Source organism: Lottia gigantea, assembly GCF_000327385.1.
Source record: "Lottia gigantea unplaced genomic scaffold LOTGIsca_16, whole genome shotgun sequence".
NCBI lineage: Eukaryota > Metazoa > Mollusca > Gastropoda > Lottiidae > Lottia > Lottia gigantea.
Window position 1 is genome coordinate 705156 of NW_008707965.1, and position 23167 is coordinate 728322.

At 32.0% G+C, this 23167-nt stretch overlaps 1 protein-coding gene across 1 annotated transcript; it reads right to left on the reverse strand.

The window, feature by feature from the left end:
* Positions 1-1665: 1665 nt before the first annotated feature.
* On the reverse strand, positions 1666-21541 carry LOTGIDRAFT_158102 (hypothetical protein; the record flags this gene model as incomplete). The annotated part of the gene is made up of 8 exons (XM_009051133.1): positions 1666-3282; positions 7572-7705; positions 7905-7943; positions 9110-9268; positions 10406-10596; positions 10938-10968; positions 11946-12071; positions 21520-21541. The coding sequence occupies 8 exons, from the start codon at positions 21539-21541 to the stop codon at positions 1666-1668; spliced, it is 2319 nt and encodes a 772-aa protein (XP_009049381.1).
* Positions 21542-23167: the final 1626 nt, after the last annotated feature.

Genomic DNA, 23167 nt, shown 5'->3' on the forward strand with positions numbered 1-23167 from the left:
CCAGCCCCCAATATCATGTGATGTCTGACGTCATACGCACGGATTAAGGTCGAAGGGCAGTATTTATCAGTCAGAGTTAAAGACCATTATTTTTTTGTTATTTCAACCGTATGCAATTATTTCGAGAATTTTAAGATGTTAATTGATTTTATTACACTTTGCATGCACGAAAGTTGCAAGTTTGGCGACATTTATGACTGGGCGACTGGTTCTTTGTTACAAATTGCGACCATAATCCCTCAAGATTCTATCAAGCTCGAGGAAGTCACGGTCTAATTGACATGTGCCATCGTGCAGATCATGCACGTGATCACGCCCATTTCTTAGTGACAGGTTTGAATGATTTAGATGTCTTGTGTTAATTCCCCCTCCCACCTCGCAGACACAGAACTAATCAATCGGTCAACCCTGATTGGAGAATAGAAATTGTAACAGATAAGCTACCTTTATTGATTCCATATTTACTGCAGTAATTCGTAAAAACCATTCTTAAAAGAGGAGTATACGCTAGCTTCACAACAAGAATTCAATAAAAAAAAAAAACATGTCTACCTTTATCATTTTGTGTAGATCTGGGCCTAACGGATAACACATATATTTACTAGTCTTGGTTAATCATTTTTATAAAGTCCATAATATGCTCATTATACTAATAACTTCTAAATTAACTTTTAAAATTACATCTTTTTAACGCTTTGGTGTTTAATTGAACACATTGGTTGATTCTAGGTATCGAAAGTTATAAACTTTGTACTTGTCGAAGTCTTGTAAAACAAACACAATCTGAAGTAAGTGAAAGAGTAAGCACATCCTGTATAAAATACTGCATATTATTAACAGTAATGTCACGATGCAGTAATCCAGGCGCATTATGTGCTGCAAAAGTTATTGATGTGACTCATTTAACGTACTCTTTGAAGGGAAACAAACTTAGTTGTAGTTTGTAGTCCCTGTCGCAGTTTTAATAAATGTAGTTACCTCCCTTACACAACAAATCGGACTTTGGTGGATTATAACATAAAAACTAAATATATAACTGCTTAAGTTATGTGATTATAATGACTACAATTCCATTTGTATGGTTCAGATTGTGGCAGACGGTTTATCATAGGGTATTGGGGAGGGGCAGAATAGAAAATAAAATCCAATAGTTTAAATAGTTTATCTTAATAAATAGAAATGAATTTCAGAAAAAAATAGCTATAGTTATTTTATTCATTGCTTCTAAGCTACCTTGATGCATGTAAGAAAGAATAATTTTTTACATGGATAACAACATAGGTTCACATAGGATCCTTTCTACCAGCTGGCCTTGGTCAAACCTCTTGGCAGTAATATTTCCTGGATAATCCATCGTGGGGCAAGATGGATAATCAGTGTCAGTAGGCCTACATTTGCACACGCCGACCGAGATACAACCCACGACCACCCTTCGTTTGTAACCTAGTCTGTATTATGTACTTTCTTGCGATCTCAAGCGAAATTATTGTATCCAACTAGATTTAAGATTGTTAATTGTGCTTGGCACTATGATAGTGTTTTGTGGCCAGATTCATGCAATCTTGGATGCCTATCCGAAGTATCTCGATCCATAGACTACACAAGAAATCATCAAGCAAGCGATATGAACAACAGGAGTTTAGGAAGTAAAGAATTCCTACAAAATCACAGAATCAAGGTAACTGGATTTTTTATCAATGAACTAAGGCCTTGGTCCAAATATCGTTGATTGTCTCTTTGCAATCCCTCGGATTCGAATTTGTGGATGTTAGTTTTGAAACCTGATTCATTTTCGATGTCGAGTTGGCATATGTTGGAGTTTGGAACACTTTCGGACTGATTTAAAGTTAATGCTGATATCGGGATATCACATGGATTCGGATTGGATCCATTTTGATTCAAATGATTAGGATAGGTGCACACTTCGTTGGAGTCATTATCTGATGTATTTGGATTGTTTTTGATGGACATTAGGGAATTAAAAGGGTTGACAGTATTATGCCTATCTTGAGTACTATACATATTGTTTGTCATGGAAACAGTTCGACTAACATTACGGCGCACATCAGCGTCCAGAGCAAATGAGACTCTTTTCCTAGAACTTCTATCACCTCGTACAGTTGCGGCCCATGGAATTTTATGAGTGTCAATGCTTGACGAACGTTTCTTCAAAGGCGAATTCACAACACTGTTATTAAGTTGACGATTAACTCGTTCAGTAGCTTTGTTTACGATTGGCTGGACCTCTGAAAGTGGGACTTCCGGTTCGAGCACAATGTCCTCATATATTTGTTCCGGATCATCGTAGGGAACTGGGACTGTCCAAACCTCCGCCTGAGAATTGGAATGTGAGACCGGAGTATGGAAGAGATTTTGGACTGGTGGCAGATAGGGAGCTACAGAGTTGGATTGAAAGTTTTTGGTTTTACCACTAAGAAAATGTTTTGGCAGAGTGGAGAATTTTTCAGGTATTGAAAGTTTTCGTCGATGTGTTTTCTTTAAGCAAGATTTAGGTTTTTGGCACTGAAGGGGTTTAGGTAAGGGCAAGGGATGGATGACATCGTAATAGTGGTCAGAGGATGTGTTATAGTCACTATCGGAAAGCTCATAGTCTGTGTATTTATCAGAGGCACTACCGGACGCGTAATCCTCATCAGTCGGACTTTCCAATATCGCTTGTGTTGGTTCTGGAGCTTTTGGCTGTGGACATTTTGATAACACTGGAACTTGAAGAGGCCGTGGATAACCACGAATATCATTATGAATTTCTACGACACCGATTTCATTTTCATCCAAATCATCGCTAGTATCAGCTCCATCATGATTCACCAGCACCATCTGATCACCGTCTTCCAGAAGTTCCGGTAATGCAATCTCCTTCGGATAAAAATGATCCCATTCATTCACTTTAGGTTTGTTCTTCACGTGTGACAAATAGCAACTGCCGACTAGACTATCGTCATAGAAATCTGGCAGAACTGGACGCTGTTTGGAACTTTGGAAATTTCCTGGCTGCAACGATAAGAATTTGTTGGCAAACGTTGGTCGACCTTTTATAAGGTTTCGTTTAGTTCTCAGAGTAAAGTTTGGCGCTGAATATTTCACAGGCGCAGGAATGCAACCAGGGATACGTCTTTGTGACTGCCCCTGAAGCTCTAGTCGGAGGTTCTCATTACAGCATGGTAACCCACAAGTATGACCAGGAGGATCGTGAGCATACCTCGAATAATCCGAGTAGAGTAAAGCGTTTGGTTCTCGATGCTTTAACTTGAAGAATTGAAGCTGAAAAAGATATGAAACGAAGTTATTTGATGGTTTCAGCAACTTTGTACATCAATTATCAGAAAAACTCAAAGAAGCTGTTTCCATGACCTCAATGGTAAGTTGTATATCAGAAGAGTAACTGGAAACGTTTTGCCAAGATTTAATATTGGAATTTTGAATCTTGTCCACAAACCATGGATAAATGTGAATAGTGTTTGAAAGTTAACATTTTTAACTTGATCTGAAAATAAAAGCAAACACCTCTTTCAGTAACAGTTTATTTGAGCTTTTCTTGATTTGAAGTATTATTCAAAGCAACCCGCACAGCACAGCATATCTAAATAAAGAATTGTTCATGCAATATATTGATGGTTGTTCATTGAATTAATAACTGAATATATTCACTCAAGAACGCTTCTAGGACAATATATTCCAAATATTGGTACATAAATAGTGCCAAATTGACTTCTCTAATTAGTCTAACTGACGTCATATCTTGACTATCCTTGGTTCTGTTCGACAAGGCGACAACTGTTGAGAATATCAAACCACTCCTTTTTGGATAACCAGAGACATGATTGAAAAATATGAATTTTGAAAATGGATGGGATTCATGCATCATGCAAACAAAAACACACACGAAAATACAAAGAATTTACATTGAGTGATGGTTGATGGTATTGCTGGTTGTACACATCTGTTGATTAAGTAGCTCAGTTGGTGCAGGTCTTCTTGTATCTTGAATCTTCTCTTTTCAAATATGAGACTCAAAATCCACTTGATGTGAGTTTGATGGAATTAAATTTCAATGTATCATGTTTAATGTTGAAGGACATTGATGATATTATTCTCTTATGTTGGGAAATGTTATGCTAGTAAGCTAGCTTTGGGTTTTGCAGCTTATCACCTGGAAGAACTGTTTGTAGAAAAAGATCGGGACTATACATAATCCAGTGGCCCTGATGAAGGTATATACGATCATGAAGGTAGATTGTTTGGGGGTCATGTTACAGAGCCATCTTACCACCTTAGAACACCTAAGAAATTCCAGATTCAACTTTTCATCTCAAGTAAAAAACTTTGTGCTCAGGATATCGCATACCATTTTGTAAATGAATGTATCCAACCATAATACTCAGGGAAACTTTTAATGTGAATTCTCAAGAATATATCAAAATGACACATATTGGTGCTGTCTCAAAGTCAATTCTCATTTACTCAAAATAATGAAAAAATTAAATTATTTTGTATTATTTTATTTCTTTATATGGAAATTTTAGTTTTTTTTTTCACATGAAATACAAAAAATATGAATTTACAGATTTTACATTTACTCATTCACACTGTCCAACATGCTGGTAATTTTCTTAAATAACTATTATGCTTCATACCTTGAAAAACTTCAGTTTTCTTTTAACAAAACACCTGAATCCGACAATACTTTAAAATTACTTTTAACAGTTTCCAAATTTAACAGGAAGGTTTTCATTAATAACATTGAATGAAATGCTAAGACAAATTTAATATTTCTATGACTGATAGGACATAATCTTAATTTTTCTTTCACTTTTACATGTATGGAAGGCTATGAAATAAGTCCTACTAGCAATAAAGATATCAAATAAATCAGGACATTCACCAAACACAGGTTATTAAGCTTATAGATAAATTAGTCTTGACATTAAATACATTTCTTTTAAGATAATTTATTTCAAATCTTGATTCGAAAGATGTTCTTGTCACACTTTATCATGCATCTCACATCACACTAATACAGTCACGCATCACACACAATAATATCAGAAATTCGAATAACAAAAATAACAAATTTCTAATTTTCATTTTAAAAACAATTTGACTAACAAGACGTCACACTCATGCATTTATAATAATGTTATGGTATTTTTTATATATAACAGGAAAATTTGTCACCAAAATAATTAAAGCACATTTTCGATATTTTTTTTTCTTTCAGATTTTATTGTAATTTACAATTTTTGCTTAAAAGACAGAAACTGGTCCATGAATAAATTAAGTTTCATTTGCATTTCCAAACAACTTAATTTGAAATATGAAAATCACATTTAATTTCAACAAAACAGTATAGAAATAAGAGCCTTTTTTGAGTGATTGAAACATAGGTGCGCATTATATAAGGGTGCGCATTGTACTCAGAAATATATGGTTACTTATTAACATCTGAATTCTTAATTTGTGCTTATTATTTTGTTGCAGAATTTTCCATGATTTCTTAAATTGAATATGAAAAGGTTAATTTACAAATGAAATTCAGGTTAATGATTTTTATATTTACAAATTTACATTTTTAAAACAATTTAAGGTGAATATAATTATGATGTGAAATCAACTTGATTTTTCAAAGATCATACTAATATGACATTTTCCAGAAAATAGCATGTCATTTTGTGAGGCACCTATTGATGTTATGTAACATTTCAACACAGTGACTCGTTCAGCAAATAACTACCAAAATGCTTTTAAACTTTTATAAATAGCAGGCAGTCTTGTGTTTTCATATTTAGAAATTGTGAAAGTGAATTTGCTTTTGATTAACTAAATGAAAATGAAAATTGCAGCTTTAAGCAGCCTTCAGCATGGCATAGCTAAATGTATAACTAATTTTAAGAACCAGATATTAAGAAATAAATTAAGATAAATTATTAATTTTAGCTAAAAATCTAAGAAAATGTACAGGATTATGTCCCCTTGTTAAAATTTTACAGGTAGCCTTAATAATATTCATAAATAATTGCACTCAAATATGTTGATTTTAAAATAATTATTCTACTGATATACTCTTTATTGGTTATTGCTTTATTGGGCTTATTAGCATAATGTGAAACACCCTTTTCAACAAATGAAATACTCTAGTAGTCACCACAAATTTGGAATTTTTTTTAACGGAAGATTATACCTACCCTGCCATTGAGGAGTAGAAGTAACTCTTAATCATACAAAAGGCAGTGTGACCATTTCAATATTGCAGTGATTCATTTCTTAAAACCCAAATTACTGAATGATGATGAATAAAAGCTAATGAATTTTGGATGGATTTGTAATCTTGATTTGAAAGTCAACTTAAGGCTAGAAAAATGGACTTTTATCAATGTAAATGAATCATAATATATAATCATTTGCATCTCATTTGCATAAACTGTTTGTGGATGGAAGTCATTTACATATTTATCAAGGCATCAAATATTTTATTATATTTTTCTCAATAGTATGATGTAAGTATTGAAGGGTGTCAACAACTTTAATTTGGATTTCAATTCTCTTTAAAAACCATTCAATTAAACACTTTATCAATGAATTTAGATTATTTCAAAAAAGATTAAGGAATATTGAATATATGACTGTTTTCACTTTTAACTATATTCTTGTGTGGGTGTTTAAGAACAATTCATAACCAAAATATGGTGCATAGAATATCAAAATATCAATAAGGAATATATACATGGACATAATGAGCACCTTTATTTGCTGTAGAAATGTCTGTCAAATCAGGATTTCTCAGGAATAGTGGAATGGTTCCACTTCTTCCTGAAAATATTTGTGGACCTTCGAAAGGCATAATTGAATAACTTAAAATTCAGTCTTTGGTGATGTCCAGTTGCTTTGCACAAAGTGTCCTTCCACAAATATTCTGTCATACTACTTGCAGCAATTCTTATGATGTAACAAGTCATTTGATTGGATGACAGAAATACATAAACAGCTCTCCACCAACAGAAACACAGTACACATCCAAAATTACGAATCAAAATCACAATATTGAAATAAAATAGTGCATCATGGGATAGAACTGTGCAGAACATGGAGATTGAACACATTTCCTTTTAAAACAAAATATCTAACGGAAAGGCGCAAATAGGTCAAAGTTCATGCATGGACATCACCGTACAAATACATAACGTTTTTCATTGGACGAAAAATTCACAAATAGGAAGCACATTTAATCGCGTCAAATTTTTGGTTTTGCTTTCAGCAGTCAAAAATATCACATGATCTTATAGTCTTGTAGAGTTCGTCACTCATTCCTCCTAATTTCAAACCTTGATTCCACGTCTGGAATTCCGAAATCTCGGCTTTCACAAATTTAAATCTCAGTTGTTTCTTTTGATCACTTATGTCATAACGCTGATCACATGACAATGAGGTCAAAGTTCATATGATAGGTCAATGTTCAAGGACAATTAGATCAAACAAGAGATCAGAGAATTGTTTTAAGGAAAGCAACATAAAACAGAGTAAAACGAGACTCAGACTACAACTTCATAAATAACCTTTTTTGGTTTGGCGGGATCTGGCGTGGAATAGCCACTTTCAGGATTACTCGGGAGGCTGCCATCTTTTTTCTCTTCCAAATCTAAATACTGATCTTTTGGTTTTGTGTTGGGCATTCCATGGAAGTGCAGGTCTGGAAAAATTTTAAGAAATAATAGGATAAGAAAATTGTCTAAAAGATGACCTTATAATTTTCAAAGTAATAAGGAGAAGGTAAAAGACAAAATTTTGTAGTCTTAGTGCTTAAACAGCTAAGAAGCTTTTAAGATGAGTTTATGATATTACAAGAGAGAAGTTGAAAACATTCTGAATGATAAAAATACAATTCTTACCTCCACCTTGCCTGTTATTATAGTCTACTCTTGTAGAATCTAAAATTATAACACAGACAACATATAATGTATATTCTTAAATATGCTATTCTAAAAAACATTAGTTTTGAATTTTAATGTCTGATTCGGCCCATTCACTTGTCTGCTTAGTTGTATGAAGAAAGAGCCAAGAAAGAGCCAACACTTTAGAAAAGGTTATCTATGTACATTTAAACAATAAATTCTATCATTTTCTTTCAAGTTATTTTGAAGCCTTATATACATACAGTGGTGACTATTTTCACTATAAAAATTGTGAAATGGTCAATAAATATATATATATTTTCAACAAAATGTATACAATATAATAAAAGCATGCAGATATAAAAGAAAGGTGTGCAGTGACACATAGAAACTAGAAACACATCTGAGAAATCATTTTAAAATGGATACCATATCTTCTTGCTCTATGATGTTTCAATCAGTTTAATATGACAATTATATTTGAAGCTTTGTTTGCTGAAATTTACTGACATGAAACACAAAAAATACACCTTTAGAAGGCTTTTTGTTAAGCTGCTACAGTGGCCAAACTATAGCCAAATGTCATTTTATAAATAAATTTTTACCTGAATATAAAGGTACTAATATTTAAATGATAGAATTTTGACTATTTAATGATTTCTGAGAATCAAAGTATTGAAACATGCAGATGAAAGGAGACTGAATGAAGAATGAATAAAAAGATAAAAGTTGCTGAAGATATGAAGATAATTTTAGGAAACCCCTTCACCAGAAACTAGAGTAGAAACAGTAGAAGATAATTGCAGTATGTTAAAGCATCAATGTATATTTGAGAAGTGTTATATTCCCTTGCAGAGATTTTCCCATTGTTGGTTTTGAGCTATGCAGACAATAAGAGCAGTCAATTGAATTACTAACTAGATATGGATTGAAATAAACCAAAGTTACATCTTCTGGCAAACTAGGCTAGTCAAATACATGTATGAAATATTTTCTGAATCAAGCAACAATTGCAGAATGGCAAGATGCATGTTCATCAAATATTGACATTACTCTTTACGTGGCGTCTTGCAGAATTTCAAGGACTGAATTTTTCTATATTCAAAATTTGTAATAAGGAACTTAATAACTGCTGCAGAAGTGCATAGCCCAAAACCAAGATACATGGATTTTTAAGCATTTACTTTTGGATGTTGACTTACACTCATTTCGTCGATTCATTTCATTTTCAAAAACTCTTTTATCAATTTGGGAATCATAGGAGGTATCATGTCCTCCGTGGGGGATACTTCCATTTCCTGTCACATGACCGTTGGCAAGGTGACCGTTTCCATGGTTAAGTTTTAAATCCAGGGGACCATCTGTAGAACAAAGTATGATAATATTATGGGATGTGAAGTTATTATGATGTTTGAAGTTGATATTATATGAAGCAACTGAAAGAAGATTGGTCATCAAAATCCCATTGCAAAATACATCTAAATTAAATCAAGTAGGCCTATTCAGACTTGAAAAATTATGATCTTTCTTACACATGCTTGAAATGTTTGAGGAAGCTCCAAACATAGTAGTTAATGTGTATGACAATTTTTGAAATTGCAACCTATCCCTAGACCCACATATGTAAATGTAACTACAATATAAATTTGTTAGTGAATATGTGTTAACAGTGTTGAATGAAGGATGGTACTAAAATGGTATTGTTAATTGGACGTGTTAGATTAAATTTGTGAAAATTGTCATCCAATAGCCTTCATAAGACCTGGTAGAGAAATTTTTTGAAGAAATGTAGAGATAAAGGACATTAAAAAATAGTGGCTTTGTGCAAACATTGAAACATTTCAAGAAGGAAAAGGATTTCGGGAGCCCTGTCCAAGGAACAAAATTCTAAAACAGTACAAAATGCAGGTCATTCTCTGAAATTGTTAAAGAACATTATATCATAAACAAGTGCTGAAACTAAGACAACCTTTTACTCAATCTGTTAGTGCCAATTTCCCCAAAACTCTTTTCACAGGCACAGGCCATATAGCTAGCCCAGATCCCAGTGGGGACGAAATTTTTTTAACTATAGCAACTAAATTTTTCAGTGGGGGCCAATATTTTGATAGGGGGACCTGGCCCTCCTTTAGCTACAGGCCTACACAGGCAAAAGAACTTACCGGTCATTTTCAGCTTTGAGTGATTAATCAATAGCCTTGTTATAGTATTCGAAATCAACGTCAATCTAGATAGTTTTATGTTTGACGGAGACATGTGTCAATCCATCCCAAAATGTCCCTAAAATATGCAATACCAGTCACTGTATTTTAAATAGGTTTAGTTCAACCAACGTCTTGAATAGTTTCAATTGCTATAAGGTCTCCCTAAAAAGAACAGTGGACTGTTTGTATTGGTTTTTTGAATCTTCCCAGGTGGTGACAAGATTCCTGCAATCAGATTGAGTAAAAAGTTGTGAGTGAAAGATTAGTGAGAACGACATGCTAACAAATACTTACAACTAGTAGAGAAATTATGATTAGTGTTATTAGAATTAGAGTCTGGATAGGAAAGACTATAAACATTCGTAGAGGACGGAGGTACTGGATCATCCAAGTCTACTCCTGGCAGATAACTCATACCTTGGTTTTCATAGACCTGTGGTTTTTTATTCGGAGATGAAACTCCATTAACTGGCTGAGCTCTAAGCCTGAAAACATTGCAATGAAATATTTGAATATGAATGAATATGAACAAGAAATGGATATTGCTGATTTATCCTTTGCGCTTGTATGTTTCAAAGATAACGGTCAAGAATGCAGGTGAAAAAATTCTTGAAAACCCGCAAGCGAAAGTAAAATAGTATATAACAGTGAATTATTTCTACTCAAGTTGAGATTTTACATCTGATGTGAGCCCTGTGGTTTTTGAGATACCCTTCTTAAGCACTTTCCACAATTTACAAATGATCTGTGTTATATACTCTAGCATATGAATAATTCATTTAGACATTAATACTTTCATATTGTAACAAAAACATAAGAAACTTACTCAGTGGCTGTTTTGTTTTCTTCGTATTTTGCTGAAAAATCAAAATCACATTCATTAAAACCTTTCATAATAAATCACAAACATACCTCATATAGACCAAGAAGTCTAAATATATAAGCAAAACCTTGAAAATCAAAAAGAAAATAAATAGAAATAGGAACACAAATATAACTTGACACATACCAAATTTAGGTTTCTGAGCCATATTTTGATATCCAAAAATATAAAGACAAATTGACTTCCAAACAACAAAATCAATTCTTCCAACTTCACATTTATTTCTTAATTTAACAATGGCCTTTGTTTAGAAATTGTCAGCTTTTAAAACGAAATTTGATCAGAATTCTTATTTTTGATTGGACGAAATCAAATTCTAGGCCAGGTTAGTTTGTATATTTTCTCCACAAAGGGACACAACTTCATCAATAATTGCATAGGTATTAAGTCTTTAATCCTTTTGTTGACAAAACTTGTCGTAAACAAACAACCATATTGACAGCAATGAACAGGGCCGCAATCATTTCCATGGAAACAATATTGAGAATCAAGAAAGAGTGGCGTTAAATGCCGAGCCCAGACAAATAGTCTCCGTAAAAAATCTCCACACAAAAAGTTCAATGGATTTTGGAAATTTTTTTGTTGTAAAAAAATTGCCAGTAATGTTTGGAAAAGAGCAAGAGAAATTGGATGTAAACAAAAGTATCTATTCTGAGAGAAAATAACAGAAATAGTCAGACCACTATTTTTTGAATTTGAAACAGCAGTTAGAGAAAGGTGACTTGTATTGAGACAATTTTGACATTTTTATATCAAAATACTTGAAAATTCAATGTACAGGCAAATAATTTAAAATCTGATCCAGAAAACTGAAACTTAATGTTTTTTTTTTTAAATATTTTGATATTGTAAATAGTTACATAGATGTATAGTATATCAAAATAAAAATAGGCCTTCTAGGATGATATAATATATACAGATTTATTAGGTTAATGATAAAAATTAGGTTACCTTGGTTACGTCGTCTGCGACATATAAATATAACAAGAATAATTAACAAAGTAACAATAATAACACCACAGACACTGGCAATGATGTAGACATCTTGTTCTGTTAGAGTAGTCTCCCCTTCTTCACCTGAAATATACAAATAAACAAACATAAATTTCTTTTTATCGCCTAATTGGTCTAATGAAGTTGGGAAGAGGTTTGTCCTACAACTTCATTGTGCATTATTTAAACTAGAACTGAAATGATATGAATATCTAAACCATACACTTTCATGGGTACATTCTTAGATTTTTATGCATCAGTTAGAATCCTATTTTGAGTCACTAAATAAAAGCAATTACCCAAATACATAGATGTGTATTTTCGTTACATACTAGTTCTACTTTCACACATGACTCATATTTCATTTCATTAGAAAAACTAAAAGAATTGTGTTTAATCTAGGTATATTATAAAAGTATATCTATGGTCAGTATAGTTCTTATACTGTATATAAGAGACCAGGTGGGTCCACTCAGTGTCCACTTCAGACCATCTTTAAATCTGGTGTTTACAGAAAGATGGACGTTAAACATCTTGTTTTACTAGGGCTTTATTTGGTTTACACAAGTTGATTGGCTAGCAAGAAGGTAGTCAAAAGTTGCAGTAGAAAGAAAGGAGAGATATATTTGCTAACATGTAGACGGCTACCTTTTGCACTCTCAAAATTAAAGTCAATCTTTCCAAAACATTTAGTTCTTTAAAACTGAAGATGAAAGCTTGGAGATCAGATTTGAAAGCGTGATGCAAATTTTAATGATTTGAATGATGATTTATAATCAGTTTCAACTATGAATCTAAATCAAAATCAACCAATTCTGACAAAAACAGAAAATAAAACAGTATTTTTTTTCTTTAATCATGTAGTTCTGACATTTTTATGCCTCAATAAATGTTATTATAAGCACAGACTTGAATCCTGGCCAACCAAAACCAAGAACTAATTCCGCACCAAAAACATGCCACGTTCTCTAACATCAGAGAAGATTTTGATTAAAATTCTGCCAGAAATTTGTACAAAGTAGCGTCTGTTTTACTTCGTGCAGAAATCAGATGTTTGCTGTTACTACAGTAATCATAAGAGTATGTTTCTGTTACCCAGGGAAATTGGCGGGAAGTTAGAACCAGACGCCAGAATGTGGACTAGAGGTGATTATTAAAGTTCATGATTTCTTTCCTTCATACAGAACAATTTTCTGAGAAATGGCAAGGGAACTACTATATAATTACGTTGGGTCAAAGATGTATTTAATGCTTCAAACATTGCCATTGGTTTTTGTTGCTTTGAAGAGTGAAACAGTTTGGTCAATCCAAACATCAGGAAAATTATTTGAGAGAATTATCTCCTTACAAAGAAATATTATGATATGATTTTCAACATGTGATCGATGAACCATGTTGAAAGAGAAATGTCCTTTGTACAATTCTGATGCAAGTCTCTGATAGAGTCAGAATAATATTGTGTTATTAATTCAGCCCATGGTGTTGTGTTTTTTATTCATCCCTTGGTAGGGCATATGGTGGAATATCAGCACAAAAAAAGCTTATTATCAGTAGTGTCACAATAGAAATTTTCCAATTTCTATGCTAACATGCTTTTTCTACATTTCATTAATCAAGTTCTAACAGAATTATGAAGAAATGAAAGGATGAAAAGTGATATAATTTCAAAACAACTCCATGTGCTTTTTGATGTATTCCCCAGCAATTGCCAGAATACCACTTTATGGTAATTACCTTATTTTTAGCTGGACCAACAAATTTATTAGAAGTTAGTCAAAGGCAGACATCTTCCATATAGAATCTGAATTAGAGTACAGCAAAATCCATCTGGCACAAAGCTAACATGAATGCATGCAAATTTTGCTGCTAAAATTGAGTATTGTATCACTAAGGATCAAACGACTGAGCTTTGAATATCAAAACCATTTACATAGAAAATAAAGTATAAAGATTTTAACAGTGGTTAGATATACTGCAATAATATATCAGTCTCAGAATACAAGTAGCAAGGTCTGCTATTGAAATTATCAAAAAAAAATAGAAGGAAGAGAGTCAAAACATTACATAATTCAAATACAATATCAACATTTCTGAAGAAATAACAAAACAAAACTAAAAATGGATCCAATTTCTAAAAATGTTCCCATGAAAAAATAATTTTAAGCTAAATTTGTGACAAACTGAACTCATTTCAACTGTCAACTTATGAAAATAGAGAGCACAAATATAAAACAAACAAAAATACCCCTGAAAAACTGTACATTTCTCAGCATGAAGTCAAACTTCTAATTTGTTTGGCCGGGTGAAAGGAAAACGTGTCAGTTTTGTCATGATCACAAAACATTGAAGAAAACATCTCACATTTTTACTACAGGAGTGTGAAGATCTGATATTATTTGTGGTTTATACCAGCTCAGGAATAGGTCACATTTCACTTTTGGGTACATGTAGAAGCTCTTTGTGTACGCTCAATAGAGAAACATATGTGTGTTTAGTTTTTATCCAAGAAGCCTCAAATTTCAATCTGATATAAGAGTACTATTGGTTGTTTTTGTGATTTTGACCAGCTTAGGAAAAGGTTACATTTTGGGTACATGTAGATGCATTTTGAGAAATTTCATTAGGAAAACATGAATTTGTTGAGATTTTTGTCCCAAGGAGCATTAGCTTTCAATTTTGAAGCATACTTCTTTCTTTTAAGAGATTAGTAAAGGTAAAATATTATAAAACTTTTTGTTGTTTTTTGTCTCCTGTCAATATATAACAGACCTTCTTTTTATGTCAAATAGGCAAATCAATACATTAAAAGTCCTTCAACAGTGGCCTTATTTTTGAAAACTTTTATCTTAGTGTTCCAGTCATTTGAATGATCAATAATTAAAATTGCTTTTAAATTTAGTTTGTTATCCAATCATATTACTGTATTTCTTAAAATTTGTATTTTATTCAAGTTAAGTTTTTGAGAATAAGGCCCCAGGAAACAAACAATAAAATAATGTTTGGAGAGTTTTAGCAGTTATTAGTTCACCTAAGGAAGACGACTTCAAAATGTTTGTAACTCTGACACATTCTATTCATCAGTTTCTAAAAATAGTTTCAAAAATGTCATTCTTAGATTAATATTCAATTAAGGTCTTAGTGACCTAACTTTACAATACACCCATCAAAAACTTGAAGATCCTCAGTGAATAACAATGAGAAAGGACCGTGAATGGAGGCAGGTACTTCAATCATACTGTGTATTCTGAACATCAAACAATTGTCAGATTCTGATATAATCAGATTACATGGACAAGGTGTTCAAGGGTTATTCAACATCTGTTACTCACAGTGGAGAGGCTCTTCAAATACCAGCAAAATCCTCAATAGGATTATAAAGTATCTTGATACAGAAACCATTTAAATACTTAAGTCATTTCACAGCATGGTTACAAGCAAAATTGTGGCTTATGATTAAAGTCAAGATTTTATGTAGCCTAAAAGGTAAAACATTAGTTCAAGAGAGAGAAAAATTAGTAAATCTAAAAAATGTATTCGTGAATTGAAATCTTCCCTTGACAAATGACAAAATGGTGACCTTAAAGTAATTCTTTGTCCCAGAAATTTGTTCAACAAATGGAGTAAAAAGGAGTTTTTAAAAACTAAAAGTAAGCTTATATAACAAAAAAATTAATCAAAACTAAACTTCATGATCAGCAGCATTTATTTTTGATTTGAGCATTTCAATGATTATGGCTTGGAGCAATAATGTTTATCAATTTGTCCGTCAGTAATTGGAAAGATGAAGAGGCCTTGAAATTTTAGCCGATCAATCAATTAATTAATCAATTTCGTAATTAATGACAGACAAATTAATCATCAATAATCTTAACAGCCAATTTCAAGGCTTTTTTCCAGTTTGACCTAAATCTTTGATTCAAAATTTTGAAACAAACTCAAGGAAAAGGTAGGGTTTTGCTGTATAATTTACATGTTTCATGCACAAGCTTCAAGGAACAATAGATCTTTAACCTCTAAAATGTTATCTATAATAAAGAAATTATTCCATCTTTTTAACACATGTTAAAGTAATGAAACTTAATCTAACCCTTCACTAACCCAAGACATAAAACATTGCAATACTTATCAAGTACACATTTTATTGAAACCATATGTTTGAACCTCACGATTTTCAAATTATTTACAATTTCAAGCCAAAATGATCAAAGATTTTCTTAATTTGTAGAAGATTTTTCACGATTTTCTCTGGTCTCAAGATCGTCACCAGGTGAAAACAATTGAATCTGTGAGAAAATGATTCAAAATTAAATTCACAGGCGAAAACAAATGTACTGGCTTCAAGGGACACTTTGATATCCTTCAACAATAAGATTCCAGAAATTCAGATTTCGTGTTGAGAATAAAACTTAAATTTTAAATCTCTTCATGTTGCTGGAACCTTGACATCAAAGTCAATTATATATTGTCTAATGTAAATATGTTGCACCATGTCCAAGATGCTCTAGAAGTATAATATACTTATCTGAATATTGATTCAGAGGTGTGTCTTTACATTTACAACTTGTCAAAAATCAACTTGATTGCTTTTCCATCTTTCAAGTTGACAATATAAGTTTTATACATCTGTTGTAAATCTTGTCAAAAATCAGGATTTATTGCCCTTGTTCATATACAACATGTATAGAAGCCAATATAGATATAATTCAAATTCTCAATGAAATGTTGATGGTGAAGAATATGATAAGTTGTCAAAACCAGATGAAGATTAATTTACAACAGTCTGTGTCCATTTATCATCTTACAAGTCATCATCGTTTATCATATTTTAACTCATGATGGATATGACACAATCTGAGGTGTGAAAACATTTGATATATCAGAATCTTTCTTAGACCTATTTAACAAAGTACAGATATATCACTGGTAAAAAAAACTCAACATGTTAAACATAAAGTTTATAGTTTCATAAAGGTGACAGGTTCTAAACCAGAAAGTAATTTCGGACTGAACAATTATCTGATAATTTAATTCAGAAAACCAAAAGAGCCATTCATTTCAAATTTATTATATTCCAGACAGAGTAATTGGTATTGCTGAAGTATCATATAGGATTATAGTAATCGCAGAACCATGGAATTCCATTAGTCACCTGGTACCATTCAGTCAAATTAAAAGGAATTATTCTGCTGGAACAATCAAATTGGACAAAGGCATCTGGACAAATGAAACAGAAAAGTAATCTGGAATAGTTATTTTGTTTTTATCTAATTAAAAGGGTTGACTATAAAACCGAATGAACCTGTATCTGCAAAAAACACAAAAGGACACAAGCATAATATCTGCACATAACGAACATAGACATCAACAAAAATACTGCACAATAGAATCATCTATTATTCAAATGAAATGAAAACCAGATTCCATTCAAATGGATTGACTATTCATCAGAATGTCACCAAAACAGAACATCAATAAATAACTGCTCAAAGGGCTGCCATTGGAAATAAAAAGGTAATATAAATTCAGGCTTATTACAAGAAGGATTTATATTAATTAATAATGCTTTGAAATGGAACATAGGTTGAATAGACCTGTATAATATAGTGTTACCATGGAAACAGATATAAACAATATTGGGTGTGGCACTCACTTGAAATATTACCAACATTCCTTTCATTTTCATGGAAAATTTTAAATAAATTCTCAAATATTTTCAGAATAATGTTTGTTTTCCATTTTCAAAGAATTCTTGTTGATGTTACAGGTGTATTTTTCATTTCAGCAAGAGAATACTACTGTGTATAACTACCAGATCAAATCTACAATTATTTTTAACAGTCCACTTGCCTCTAATGAAAGGTTCATAATCATCACTCATTGGAATGGAATCAGTTTTACTTGTAAGCTTACATCCACCTTTTCTTTGACTTCTTAAGCTCCCGATAAGAGATATATTTTTCAAATTTTATTGATAACACTATTCTGTATTCTTATTTTAAATAATGAAACCTTTGGTATATCAATTTTACATCAAGAAACACCCACGTCCAAATTTAATTGGGAAACAAGGTCCTATTCATTAATGGGTTATCAGTAAGCCATTTTACAGTTAGACTTATTACTACTTACTTAGTATTTCAACCTTGTTTGATACTCTGGCCATCGATTGTTTTTTTTTGTCAATGAGATGTCAAAGGGTATAAAAAAATGTTTATAAGATACCTTGTATTTCAGTCTTGATGTTTGATATCATTCTGTCAAAAGCACATATATTGATAATCTGCCGATCAATTAAGTATTCAAAATGGTGAATACATATAAAACTATTTTTTTGCAAGCGTATCGTTTATAACTAATAATAACTAGTATTTTATGTTTGATATGTTGTTGACAGTGTGTATATATTGATATTAATATGACTAAGATTGAGTCAATAAATGACACCCTGGGGTCGTTACGAGTTGAAATAAAAACGTGGAAGATTGAACGATGATGATAAGCATGTATGACCATGATTTTGTCCCCAGGCTGTGATTTGAAAACAAGTGCAGTTTGATGAATTTGTAGCTCTGCTACCAAAGTTTAATATGATGCAGTGGTGGTGGCCAGTAAAGACATATTTGCTCTTGTAAATTACCATTGTATGAAGCTCTTAGAAAATGATAGTAACAAAAAAGAACATATGAAAACTTTGAGGAATTTGAAGCTATATCATTATGTCCACAGGGTCACGATGAAAAGAGTCTCAAAAGTTACTATCTATGCTGATGATTCCAACTTGTTTAATATGATAAAAAATACTAACAAGGTGTTAAAATACGATCAAGAATGCAATTGAACAGTATCCAAATTATACACCAAATCTTGCCAAATATAATACCAATATTCACAGACTGTTGATACAATATTGTGATATCTAATTCACTGTATACAAATCTTGTTTGAATTATTCATCTGTATTGTTTCATAAAATTGGCAGTATTATTATGTAGGAATTGATGTGAATTTAAACATAAACTCAGATCATGCCAAAAATTATCAGAGTTGGCATATTGTTTTGTTAGTCCAAGTCTGAGATCACTTCACTGGACTTTGTTTGGTATCAAATACATCTATTTTCAGAGCCCATTCCGGTACCTGCCCACATAGGTTTTGATTACAAAATCATGAAAGCTGGCTTGAGAATGGAGACATAGTTTCAAATAATATTAGAACTTTGAGATTATGAGCACAGACTATGTGTTTCAGTCTAACTATATAAAGCCAAATCATCAACCATGGTTTAATGTTCACTCCCAGAGCCAAAAGTATTCTGGTCTCAGAAGAGATATCATCTACAATGTCAGATGCCTATCACATGCCAAAATATCTGGAGAAACTTCAGAAACCTGTAGAGCTCTCCATCAAACTAGAATTCCTGATATTGATACAAGACAATACCTGGAACTGATATCTTGAATGGCTGCCTGGAGTAATATCAAATTCTGGTACATTACCTACAGATTTCAGTTCTACCTATACTATTTGTGTTCGTCTCAATTTCCAGTATGTCTGAATGTAGCCAACTCTCAATAAATATGAATTTTAGCTGGTTGCATTCTTTCTAATTTATGAAACTTCTATTTTTAGTATAACTATATCTGTATGTTCACAATCTGATTGTTATCATATTTTTAGCAGGTGTGTCTTTTCCCACTTTTGACAATTTGAGTTCCACAATATCTGTATTTAGACAAATCTGATTGTATAGACATTTGTAGCAGACACATCTTACAGGTGGTTGTTTTCATATATTGTGCCAAAATATAATTAACATGATGATATTTTTAGCATGTATCTGGCAACAAAAAACCTTTGAGATACAGTCATTAATAAAATACCAGTCAAAACAAAAGTTATGCGTTGATTACGAGTAGGCGAGTAGGTGTAGTAGATAAAGCGTAGTAGATGTGGGTTTGTGATAGAGAAAATACTGGATTTTATCAGTTCAGCCCAAAATTATTGTTGGGCTTATTGTTGGATATTACATTGCTTTTTTACAGATTACACCCATTAATGCTTTGGACTCATGTTAGGCTTAATTTTAAGATTGATCATGTAGAAATAATTGCAGCCATGTTTTTTTCTCAGAACCAACAATGCGACTTTCACAAATATGAAAGTACAAGTTGTGGCTATGAATTATAGTTAGAAGCTTATCAGATCTGGCCAATCTGTTTTCATTATACTATTTATACTGTAATATACTTCACAGGTTGATTTCTGTCTTGATAATTTCTCAGTAGTTTAGTCTGATTGCTTTGATTCAACCCAGTTTTTCTTTTGGTTCATGAATGATCAGAGAAAATCAAACATCCAAACCCAAATCAAATATATTGGATTTGAGAGAGATTTTGAATTTCAGATTAAAAAGCTAGTTGTATGATTTGGATGCCTTAAGAAAACCATTGTACAGTCAAACTTATTATAATTCAAAAGGCCAATGCTATGATCTGGCATCAAAAACCTCAATCGCATATGGATACAAATGACCTTTAACTCCTTCTGAAGAGAACCTAAAAACAGTCGCTTAGTTGATAAACCTACTCACATGAGAATTTCAGAGGCTATAGTGTTTGAACCTAATTCAATCAATGAGCTTGATTGGTTTTGAACAATAAAGAAATCTTTGTTGCCAAAAACATGTGAAAACATCTGCATGTTATATTTGAATCACAGGGCTACCAGTAATTAGCTAAAATTCTATATTTTCTTAGAAACTGAATCTGGTAAACTAAACCCTCAACAATCCTTGTATTGTTTTCTTAATTAGAAAAATCTCTGCCTTTAACTTGTGAAGTTTTTGTTATTAGTAAGACTGTATACTAAATATCAATTTAACCTTCCAAAATAACTCAACACTCAACTCTAGTCTGGTATGTTAATATGGTAATTACATTTATTTATGTACAACATATAATTAATATGCGCATAATTAGAGTGTCTAAATTTACCAGCTGTTAGAAATTTGATGTGAATAACATACACTTGAACTCAGAAAATCTTTTTAGCATAAATATTTTGAAAGATTTAACCATGATGAAAATGAACATAACCTCCATTATTATTCCCCAACATAAAGCCAAAGTTCTGATATTTTTACCTGTAAGTCTATTACAGTTATCTTGTCTGATTTCTATTTAACTTTCACTTTATTTACTTTTCATTTACCTCTACTTAGTACACCTAGTTTAAATTACTAACGACCTTTTGAACTTTCACCTGCTTCACCTTGAAGGTTGTTACATGTGTTAATATGTAAATTTTAAGTTTACTGTATTTTGATGCACTGCAGAACAAATGTTTGTTATAGCTTCATTACTCTCAATATAGATAATACTTCTTCGATATCGTTGATTATTAAATCTTTTGTGTACCAAATTTCTTCTTTTAAGTGCCTGAGTTGTGTTTCTGGGTTAACAGTCTGGGTTGTCCTACTGGTATCTTTGGGATGTCTTTTGAAAGATATCATACACCCTCTAGGTAGACTTACAGTTATCTTTACTATCACCCATTCCAACGTTCTTACTACAGCCTTTTTCTTAATCATTACATGCCCTAACAATGGCCTTAAAAAATGTTCTTTTCTTCCAATAGGTGACAAATATGTAAAAACCCTATCAAGACATTAACCCTACAGGGGGTGTAGTTTTAATGTATTCTAAATAAGTCAACAAACAGACAAGATATCCTAGACCCTAGGGGTAAAATTTATATCTTTACATCAAATCAACTATCTGTTCAAGGGGCAGGCTATTATTTTAGAGATTTGTGTTCAATAGATCAAAGGCTATAACTCTCCATTGAAGTCTCTTGTCCTTGGAAATAGTTTGTATGTATCAATGAAATTGAGTTTGAAGTCAGTAAAAAAACTCATTAGATGTTTTCAACAAGGTTTTGAAAGTGAGAAGCATCTTTAAAAAATAACCTACATCTCAGTAGAATTTCAGTTTTGTTCAGATAAATTACCTTGCCACTCAGTTGTAGACTCTTTCACTTATTCATTTTTACCTTTAACTTTAAGGATTCATTCAGTCCAGATAAATTACTAGATCCACTTGTAATTCATTCAATCATTCGTTCATCCATTCTTTTGTTCATTCATTTGTTCATTCATTCTTTTATATTTGTCCTTCATCACCATGACCATTCATTCATTCTACCATCTTTTTCACTCCTTGTAAATATATTCATATTAGACTATTCATCCCTTTCTCTCTTTATTTTCCTTTCATCCATTTAATTCTTTCTATTTACTGCTATAATGCTTTAATAAGCTCAAAAATATAATTTCAAAGGAAAATTAAATCAGAGAAAATAACTATCTTTATCCCTCATCCCTGAGAAAATCCATTTTCTTTCAAATCAAATAGAACAAATCAACAAAAAATCTACTTCATATTTCATTGAAGTTTTTAAATTATAGGCTAACTTATAGAAACTAGAAATTGAATTTTTTATGAAAAACTTTGAACTGATTCAACTTTATATTGACAATAACTGTCAGTAAAATATATAGTCAAGGCTCACTGGGTTCATATTTTCCTCCAGGCTGTCGTTTATTCAATGAGGCACATCCAGACTTTATCTTCAAACTTTCTGAAGCAAGGAAAAAGGGGAAAATTTGATAAACATCTTCAACTAATTGGTCCTCATTTGTTGTTCATTTTCTTCGCATTAGAAAGTCATTTCAGTGAATTTTTTTTCAAGATAAAGATTGGAGGTAAAAGTATGTTAACAGCGCGTTCGAATGTGAGAATTATTATGGTTGTTGCTAGAAACCAATTTACACCTCATTACAAGTGCACATTATTGTTGTAAAAATATGTAGTAATGAGCAAGAAATGCAGAACTTAAGATGGCTGCATAGATTGAGCTATTATTTTTCCAGGTACTTCGTTAAATATTTAGAGATTTTAATCTGAAAAAATATCATCCAGCTATATTAAGAAAAACTAATGGACAATTTTGGGATTGTCAGAACTTTCTCTCCCTCCTTTGTAGAGAGCACAGGTCTAATAAACAAAAATAGCTTTAAAAATAGTTTCAGCTTTTACAAAACCTAACCTAGTGAAAATAGTACATTCTATTATCCAAACCCTTAAATTTTACCCTTTATATTACACACTTTTAAAACCTCA